The 10598-nt window shown below is 44.3% G+C and overlaps 1 protein-coding gene across 1 annotated transcript in view; it reads left to right on the forward strand.

The window, feature by feature from the left end:
• Positions 1–10378, forward strand: part of LOC122544006 (zinc finger protein 271-like) — a 54656-nt gene extending 44278 nt beyond the window's left edge. Inside the window, exon 5 of the mRNA XM_043683019.1 lies at positions 9292–10378. Coding sequence (XP_043538954.1) covers positions 9292–10056 — 765 coding nt within the window. The 3' untranslated portion in view covers positions 10057–10378. The remainder of the gene's footprint in view (positions 1–9291) is intronic.
• The last annotated feature ends 220 nt before the right edge of the window (positions 10379–10598 follow it).

Below are 10598 nucleotides of genomic sequence, written 5' to 3' on the forward strand. Positions count from 1 at the left end.
TTCCTGAAGAAGGGCTCATGCCCGAAACGTCGATTCTCCTGCTCCTTGGATGCTGCCTGACCTGCTGCACTTTTCCAGCAACACATTTTCAGCTCTGATCTCCAGCATCTGCAGTCCCCACTTTCTCCTAAACTGTTCAATTATACATTTTAGGAATTTGTTTTGCAAAAGTATGGTCTGCAAAAGAAATTGATCTAGCAATGGAATCGTACAGTCACATAGCATATTAGAAGGCCAATAGTGTTGATCTCAGCTTTCTCAAAAGAGAATTCTTCCAAATTTTCTTTCCTTTTTCCATAACCATGTCAGATTTGTCCTTTCAAGTCTTGTTTCCATTTCTTACTCTGTCTCACGCTCCTCCCTCCATCTCTCATTGTTTCTTTCCCACTCTCCCCCCTCACTTATCCAGCTACTCATCCTCATTCCTCACTCTCACCGACCCACGCATTCCTCCCCTCTCCCGTACCGTTTTCCCCTACGAATGACCCACTCTGCCCTCCTCCCCCACCCCAACTCTCCCCCAATAAACCCGACAAAATAACCCCAGCAACTCCTTAATATTTTCCACACATCTGGCCGACTTTCTCACTTCAGCAGAGCAATGAATAATGTACGATGACAATGGCGAGAATATTACCCAGCGTTCCGAGCGACGGAGACAGTCCCCTATTCGCCCCATTGACAATCCCTGCACGTGACGCCGGGGAAAGCCATTGTTCCGCCCGGCTGCACGAAAGGTAACAATCCAGCTGGTGCCCGTGGGGCAGGCGGTAGGACCGACCGGTGCGTCCGCAGCTTGCACCGGCGACAGCTTTCCCGGTGGGAAGCCTGGAGAAACGGCCGCCACGTTTGTAGGGGGCAATGAGCCTGTTCAATGCTGGTCTGCAAGGGACAATGTTGCTGCATTGACAGGGAAGGAGGTTTTAATGGGAGGGTGGAGAGATCTGGGGAAGGCAGTAGGGAGGGGACATACACCCAAGGAGAGGGCCAGACCGGACTGAACCCAACCCAACCCTCGGCGTGAACTGTAGCTTCTGGAAGGCCCAGATCAAGCTCAGCAGGAGAGGAGAGAGGATTGGGGTGAACCTTTACTGAATCTAGGAGCGGAGCTCTCGAGGTGACATCAGGGTTCAAAAAGAACTCAGGGCAAGAAGATTGGTTGCTTTGAAACCAGCTTCAGAGACTGAGTGAGTCGTACTGGGAGGGGGATAGAATGTAAAGTGCTTATTTCCGTGGTCCGTAGTTTGTTAGGAAGGGGCGAGAAATCTGATTTGGCAAGTAGCCGGTCAGGTTGAGTAACTTTTTCTTCGCTTATTCTTTTGAATTGGTGGAATTCAAAATAGCAGGAGAACTCGGCTGTGTTCCTACAATATGTGGGAAATGAGGGACACTTTGAAAAGTCCATGATGACCCATGTATGTGAAAAAGGGCTAATGCCCGAAACGTCGATTCTCCTGTTCCCTAGATGCTGCCTGACCTGCTGCGCTTCTCCAGCAACACATTTCCATCATATGTGAAAAATGTATTCACCTGCGGCTGGGGCTGATGATGGACTCACCATGACACTGAGGACATCATGGGTAGCACGTTTACTGAGCTTGTCACACCACAAGTAAGGTCTACAACAGTAGAAACGTATTGGGTGACCACTAGACAGACAAGAAGGCATGGGCAGGTTGTGCAGGAGCCGCTATCAACAGATGTACAATGTTGGATAATTTTGAGTAGAATGGCGTCTCGGGAGAAAGCAGCAACAGCCACAGCTGGCTCTACTGCATGGTGGAAGAGCATTAGTGATAGGGAATTTGATTGAATGGGGAACTGCCTCGCCACCAACTAGACACTTGAATGGTATGTTGCCCCCTCCCTCCCCTGTGCCAGGGTCAGGGATGTCTCAGAGAATTTGCAGGGCTTTGGATGTAGGTTTACTCACTGAGCTTGAAGGTTCATTTCCAGATGTTTCATCACTCTACTAGGTAACATCTACAGTGGGTCTCAGGCAAAGCAATGCTGAAAATTCCTGCTTCCTATTTATATGTTTAGGTTTCTTTGGGTTGGTGATGTTATTTCCTGTGGTGAAGTCACTTCCTGTTCCTTTTCTCAGGGGGTGATAGATGGGGTCTAATTCGACGTGTTTGTTGATAGAGTTCCAGTTGGAATGCCACGCTTCTCATGCGTGTCTTTATTTGGCTTGTCCTAGGAGGGATGTGTTGTCCCAGTTGAAGTAGTGTCCTTCCTTTTCTGTATGTAAGGATACTAGTGAGAGAGGGTCATGTCTTTTTGTGGATAATTGATGTTCATGTATCCTGGTGACTAGTTTTCTGCCTGTTTGTCCAATGTAGTGTTTGTTACAGTCCTTGTACGGTATTTTGTAAATGACATTAGTTTTGCTTGTTGTCTGCATAGGGTCTTTCAAGTTCATTAGCTGCTGTTTTTGTGTGTTGGTGGGTTTGTGGGCTGAGAAAAGGAACTGGCAGTGACTTCACCACAGGAAATAACATCACCACAAGAAATGACATCACCAATCCAAACATAAAATAGGAATTTTCAGCATTGCTTTGCCTGAGGCCCACTGAAGATGTTATCTAGTATAGTGACGAAACATCTGGAAATAAACCTTCCAGCTCAGCGAGCAAACCTACATCCAAAACCTCAACCTGGGCCTACAAATCTTCTCAAAACTTGCTAAGTTGCAGGACATTCTGAAGGGGCAGGGTGAACAACCCCCCAGCAGTAGTGGTATATCTTGGTACCAACGATGTGGGTAACAAGAAGAAATGAGGTCCTGCAACAGAAATTTAGAGTTAGGTAGGAGATTAGAGGATCAATAATAAGATGGTAATTTTTGGATTCCCCCAGTGCTGCATACTACTGAGTATAAGAATAGGAACATAGATCAGATGAAAAACTATCCAAAGTTGGCTTGCAACTGGGTGACAAAGGATGTTGGTTGAGAGATGCTTTTATGGTTGAAAGCAGTATAGCACTGAGAATGATGCTGAGACCCTTGCTGTTTGCTATGTACATTATGACTTGAATGTGAATGTAGAAAGTATAATTGATAAGTTTGCACATGACACAAAATGGTGGGTCTTGTTGATAGTGAGGAGGATGCTAAATCTGGTATTGATCAGTTGGTAAATTGAGCAGAACAGTGGCAGGTGAAATTCAATCATGATAAGTACAAGGTGATGCATTTGGGAGGCTTAATAAGGGAAAAATATACATAATGAATGGTAGGTTCCTTGGGAGTACTGAGGAGCAAAGGGATCTTGGTGTACCAGTCCTTAGATCCCTGAAGATGTCAGCACAGGTAGATAGAATGCTGACAAAGGCATACGGGTTGCTTATCTTCTTTAGTGGGATTGTAGAATATAGGAGCAAGGAGGTCTTGTTACAACTTTATAAAGCATTGATTATGCAACATATGAAACACTGTGTGTAGTTTTAGTTGCCACATGATTGGAAGGATGGGATTGTACTGGAGAAGGTACGGTGGCACAGTGTTTAGCACTGTTACCTCACAGCGCCAGAGACCCGGGTTCAATTCCCGCCTCAGGCGACTGACTGTGTGGAGTTTGCACGTTCTCCCCGTGTCTGCGTGGGTTTCCTCCGGGTGCTCCGGTTTCCTCCCACAGTCCAAAGATGTGCAAGTCAGGTGAATTGGCCATGCTAATTGTCCGTAGTGTTAGGTAAGGGGTGAATGTAGGGGTATGGGTGGGTTGCGCTTCGGCGGGTCGGAGTGGACTTTTGGGCCGAAGGGCCTGTTTCCACACTGTAATGTAATCTAATCTAAAAAAGGTGCCCACACTGTAATGTAATCTAATCTAAAAAAGGTGCAGAATCACAGGACGTTGCCTGGGATGAAAGCCTTAGTTATGAGGAGAGAGAATGGATTGGCTGGGTTTGTTTTCCTTGGAGCAGAGGAGGCTGAGATGGGATCTAATTGGAGTGTACAAAATGACAAGAGGCGTAGACAAAGTAGATTGTGGGAATGTTTTCCATAAGGCAGTGTTAAGACTAGAGGGCATACGTTTATGGTGAGGAATAAGTGACTTAGAGGAGATCTGAAAAAATACTCTTTCACCCAGAGGGTGGTCAAAACATGGAACGTGCTTCCTGAGAGGGTGGTGGAGGCAGGTTCTCTAGCAACATTTCAAAAGCATCTGGATAAGCACTTAAAATGTCAGAGGATGGTAGACTATGTACCATTTGCATGTAAGTGGAATAATGTGTACTTCAGAATTTGTTGGTCAGCATAAACATGGTGGGCCAAAGGGCCTGTTTCTAGTATGTATGACTCCAAAATATTTACCCTGGCCTGATGAAATTGGGGTTTATAAACTCCTATTACACTGTGTAGAAAGGCTAGTTTTTCACACAGTAAACTCAAACAAAGAAATACATGTCTCTTCTGAATTCCAGTCATGGACTGACAATGATGGAATTCATAAATTCCTTTTACATAGTCAGAGATCTGCAGCACAGAAAAACAGGTTGTTTGTCCTATAAGAGTCTATGCTGCTCAAAACAGGCACTTAAGTATTCTAATCCCATTTTTCAGAAACTGGTCCCTTAGCCTTGTATGCTTAACATCTCAAGTGCACATCAAATTATGATTTGACTGGTTGTGAAGGTTTCTGCTTTGATCAACATTTCAGGCACAAAGGTCCAGAATCCCACCATCGTCTGAGTGAAATACAATTCCTCATATCCCTTCTTAAATCTCTTGCCTCAGAATTTTAAGTTTATGCTCCTGACGATTGATCCCTCCAAGTGAAGAAGTTGCTTCCTGTCTACCATGTCTGTACCCCTCATAATCTTACGCAACTCAGTCATGTCCCCCATGCTCCACTGTTCCAAAGAAAACAATACCAGTCTATCCAAAACAAAAACAGAAATTGCTGGTGAAACTCAGTGTGAAATTTCATGCCTGGTGACTCTTCATTCAAACACCTCAGAGTAGGTTCGGAAAAAGAGTCACCACAATCAAAACATTAACTCTGCTTTCTCCCCGCAGATGCTGCTACACCTGCCGAGTTTATTCAGCTTTTTCTGTTTTTGTTTCAGATTTCCAGCATCGCAGTCCTTTTGTTTCATTCTATGCAATCTCTTTGTAATAAAAACTCTCCTAGTACATAAGTTATTATGGCCGTCACGTAGTTAATTTTGTGTTGCAATGTGTGCTCCAGTAACAGATAATGGTAATGTATTGTGATAGGTTAGTTAAATCATGGGAGATGAGCTAAGGCTGAAGATGTGATGGGTTAAGTGTGGTGGAGGGAACCAGTGTGGCAGATGATGATTAGTTTAGAAAGATAAAGCAAGCCAGCATGATTGGCTATGCTAATGTTATCCAATAAACGCAGAATCAACAAATTGTATAAATTGGAGGAAAACAAAGGAATTGTGGGGAGTCAGGAAAGACATTTTGCTGGCCCTCACAGCTTTGATTTTGCAAGATTAAATTTGAATTTTGCGAAGGATTTTCTGCGGCTCCTGTAAGTTTTTATAGAGCATTTATTCTTCCACAATACTAGGCAACACCCCATAGATCTTCTCTGCATTCTCTTCAATGCAATCACATCCCTATTATAATGTGCATTCCAGAACTGCACGCCATACTTTGACAATGAACAAGATTGTGGAAGGGGAGGATTTGCACACAATAAATTCAAGCCAAGTGAAATATTGGTTTTCTGAATTCTTATCGTGGACAGACAAGTGATGGCTTTATCCACTTCTATTTTACAGGATATTTGGCAAAGATTTGCAGATGGGAAACTCAATCCAGGTATTGCATCGAGATCTGCAGTCTCAGTCGATTTCATCAGTTGTTCATCATTGGGTGTCATTGGCCTTTGAATGTAAGCATTGAATTTTAGGCAGTTAAGACTTGCATAAAATTCCTTCCTCACATATTTGCATCAGTCTTGCACAATATTCAAATTCAATAAAGAGTCTGGAAATACGGGTCTAATGATGACCATGAATCCATCTAGTTCACCAGTTGGAAGGAAATCTGCCATCTTTAGCTGGTCTGGCCTCCACACCCAGAACAATGTGGTTGATTTTCAACTGCCCGGAGAGCAAATAGGAATGGGCAAAAAATATTGGCATCACCAGAGATGCCCACATCCTGTGAGTGAATAAAAGGAATAGTTTAACTCTTTTGGGGCAGCACAATGGCTCAGTGGCTAGCACTGCTGCCTCACAGCGCCAAGACCTGGGTTCAATTTCCGCCTCAGGCAACTGTCTGTGTGGAATTTACACATTCCCCCTCGTGTCTGTGTGGGTTTCCTCCAGGTGCTCTAGCTTCCTCCCACAGTGGTGGATTGGCCAAGCTAAATTTCCCATAGTGCCCAGGGATGTGTAGGTTAGGTGGATTAGCCATGGGAAATGCAGGGTTACGAGGGGGGGTGATGTCTGGGTGAGATTCTCTTCAGAGAGTCAATGTGGACTTGTTGAGCCAAATGGCCTGTTTCCACACTGTAAGATTCTCGTTCTGTGTCTGTAGATCATTCAAACACCTGAAGCCTGAATAGAGCCTCAATAGTGGTTGATTACTGTTGAAGCTTAACTAAACCTCAGCTCAATTTAAGAGAGGGCCTGATGAAATTGGGAAAATCAGTAAGCTGCACACAGGAAGGAAGGAGAGATCAAATCTGGAGTAGGACACAACCCAAGTTAGTAAATTGTTCAGGGACTTTGGAGGCAGTATGGGAATTTGGTATAGGGCAGAAAAGGTACTTTTTTGCTTCTATTTTCGACTGGTAGTTTAGTTTACTCAGGCCCCTCAATTCAAATGTTTATCCTCTTAATAAAAGCCTTCTAAAGAATGACATCACAGGAAGCTTGCAAGTCTATTGGTTGGTAATAGCTGCTAATTTGACTAGGTTCATTTCAGATTGAAGGTAAATAGGAGACATATTTGCAGGTGACACAAAGATTGATGGAGGGATGGGTAACGGAGAGGCTGCAGGAGGACTTGGACAGGTTAGAAGAGTGGATAAAGAAGTGGTGGATGGAATACAACATGAGAAAGTGAAGTTGTATGTTTTGGGAGGAAGAGTAGAGGCATACACTATTTTCAAAATGGGGGAAATGCTTCAGAAATCTGAAGCATGAAGTGGCTTAGGAGTCCTAATGTAGGATTCTCTTACGGTTAACATGCAGTTTCATTTGGCAGGTAGGAAGGCAAATGTAATAGAATAGAAACAGGCCATTCAGCCCAACAAGTCCACTCTGACCCTCTGAAGAGTAACCCATCCAGACCCATACCCCTACCCTATATTTACCCCTGATTGATGCACTTAACCTACACATCTCTGAATGCTATGGGCAATTTAACATGCCCAATTGACCTACTCTGGACATCTTTGGATTGTGGGATAAAACTGGAGGAACCAGATGAAACCCACGCATTCATGAGGAAAATGTGCAAACTTAGCACATACAGTCACCCGAGGTTGGAATCAAACCAGTGTCCCTGACGTCATGAGACAGCAGTGTTAACCACTCAGCCACAGTGCCGCACCATTTCAAGATGGCTAAAATACAGGAGTGTAGATGTACTGCTGAGGCTGTATATGGCTCTGGTTAGGCTGCATTTGAAATATTGTGATCATTTTTAGACCCTGTATCTAAGGAAGGATGTGCTAACATTGGAGCGGGTTCAGAGAAGGTTTACAAGAATGATCCCAGGGATGAAGGCCTTGTCAGATGAAGAGCGGTTGAGCACTCTGGGCTTGCACTTGATGGAGTTGAGAAGGATGGAAGAGGAGATCTCATTGAAACTTACAGAATGTTGTGAGGGTTGGATACTTTGGAAGAGGAAAGAATGTTTCCACCATTATGAGAGACTAGGAACTGCGGGCACAGCCTCAGAGTGAAGGGCGGAGCCTTTAGAACAGAGGTGACGAGGAATTTCTTCAGCCAGAGGTTGGTGAATTCATTGCCATAGAAGGCTGTGGAGGTCAAGTCATTGAGTGCATTTAAGACAGAGCTAGGTAAGTTCTTAATTAGTAAAGGGGTCAAAGCTTGCAAGGAGAATGGGGTTGAGAAATATATCAGCCATGATTGAAAGGCAGAGCAGGCCCGATGGGCTTTCTGCTCCTATACTTTATGGCTTAAAGGGAACCGCTGTTCTTCATCTGTCTTATCTAAACCTAACAGAAACTAAAACACCTGACCCAAAGAGATCAACCTCAGTTTCTCCAAACCAACTTTAAAATTTAAAGTTTTTCATTCCTTGAACTATTCTGGTAAATTTCCTCTGCATCCTCTCATCCTGTGTAATGTGGTGTGATCACACTGCTTTGCGTGGACCCAATTGCTCTGTGTTCATGTGGATAATGTCATCACATCACAACAATTGCACAATCATATTACCCCACTCCCTGGCTATTTCTTTCACTGTATGATTTTTCTGATTGTCGTGTTTCTGATAGCCTTTGAGTTGCAGACTCCAGCAGGGATTTTAAAATCGAAAACAATGAAAGCGTTTCAGAAGCAAGTCTTTTTAAATTGGTGCAGTCCATAGACCCTGAATGGGCTTAGATCTGCGTTTGGAACTCTGGGACTTTTTCCCAGGACCAGATCCAAGTGAACAACCCAAGTTTTGCTTTTCATGATGATCTTCGTGATTCTCTCTTGACCAGGAGAGAAAATTGACTCATTGATTGCTCCAGCTCCTGGCCACAGACTGAGAATCCAATGAACCCAGGCAGAGGAGAGTGAGGAAAGAGAGAAAAAACTGGTGATGGGTTTCAGCCTAGGGAGGGGAGAAGAGTATAGGGGATGGGATCTCGCAAAGAATTAAAGGCTACGGGGAGAATGCGGGTAAGTGGAATTGAAATGCCCCTCAGCCATGATTGAATGGCAGAGTGGACTCAATGGGCTGAATGGCCTTACTTCCACTCCTATGTCTTATGGTCTTATTAACAAAGAAGATGTAAAATCTCAAGTTGTGTGTTGTGAATTTCTATAAGAGACTGGTAACGATGACTTTTGTAATCTCCCTTTACAGGGCATCAAAAAAATGCATTTGCGAATGAGAAACTGAAACCGAGTGCAGTCTGATTGAATCTAAAAATCCACCAAGACCGGGGTATCATCAAACTTTGCATATGAAAGGAGAATTGTTTGTCCCTTCTCTCTGTGAGGAAAAATTTCAAAACATCGATGTGACTGGAAACATAAACATACACGCCTAAATGTGTGTACTCACAGGCTGACTAGAAAGAGCTTTAATCACTTACACAAGTCTGAATTTTTAAAAAATCTCACTAGTTAAAGCAAGCAGAGGCCATATGCTTGTTCTGTATGTGGACTGAACCTCAACTGATAGTGACTCTCCAGTTGAACAAAGACGCGGACATCATGGCAAAGCCGTGGGAATGTGCTGATTGTGGTAAAGGATTTGATTATCCATCTCTGCTGGAAAACCATCGGCGTGGTCACACTGGGGAGAAGCCCTTCATCTGTTCTGTATGTGGGAAGGGATTTACTCAGACAACCAATCTCATGTCACACCAGCGAACCCACACTGAGGAGAGGCCATTCAACTGCACCCACTGTGGAAAGAGGTTCAAGTCCTCATTTAGCCTCAGTACACACCAGCGAGTTCACACTGGGGAGTGGCCATTCACCTGTGCATGTTGCGGGAAGGGATTCACTAAGTCCTCCAACCTGATGACTCATCAGCGAATTCACACAACAGAGAAGCCATTCTGCTGTGCCTCCTGTGGGAGGAGTTTCAGGCAGTCTGGCCACCTCATTGTACACCAGCGAGTTCACACCGGGGAGAAACCATTCAGGTGCTCTTCCTGCGGAAAGCATTTTCGGCAGTCAAATGATCTAATTTCACATCAGCGCGTTCACACTGGGGAGAGACCGTACAACTGTTCAGTGTGTGGAAAGGGATTCACTACCTCCTCCAATCTGCTGATACACCAACGCACTCACACTGGGGAGAAGCCATTTACGTGCTCCACGTGTGGGAAAGGATTCGCTCAGTCACGAGACCTGTTGAGACATCAGCAAGTTCATAAATGAGTGCAGTCATTGGATTCTGCTGTCACTGCAGCTGTTCATCAGATTCAGGACTAAGAGTCTAACAGTATTTTGTTTTGTTTTTCTGCTCATGGTATAACTTGCTGGAGTTTAAAATCCTTGATAAGTTGCTAATTTTTGGGGATGTGATATCTCTTTTTAAAAGCACCATCTGCGGTCTTTTCCTGAATTCAAGAGTTCCCAGCAGGTTCAATTGCAGTCAAATTATGCACTTTTATTCAATTCTCAGGTCATAGAGACGTACAGTACGGAAACAGACCCTTCGGTCCAACTCGTCCATGCTGACTAGATATCCAAACCAATCTAGTCCCACCTGCCAACACCCGGCTCATATCCCTCCAAACCCTTCCTATTCATATACCCATCCAAATGCCTCTTAAATGTTGCAATTGTATCAGCCTCCACCACTTCCTCTGGCAGCTCATTCCATTCACGTACCACCCTCTGTGTGAAATAATTGCCCCTTAGGTCTCTTTTATATCTTTCCCCTCTCGCCCTAAACCTATACCCTCTAGTTCTGGACT

Source organism: Chiloscyllium plagiosum, chromosome 45 (genome assembly GCF_004010195.1).
Source record: "Chiloscyllium plagiosum isolate BGI_BamShark_2017 chromosome 45, ASM401019v2, whole genome shotgun sequence".
Classification (NCBI taxonomy): domain Eukaryota; kingdom Metazoa; phylum Chordata; class Chondrichthyes; order Orectolobiformes; family Hemiscylliidae; genus Chiloscyllium; species Chiloscyllium plagiosum.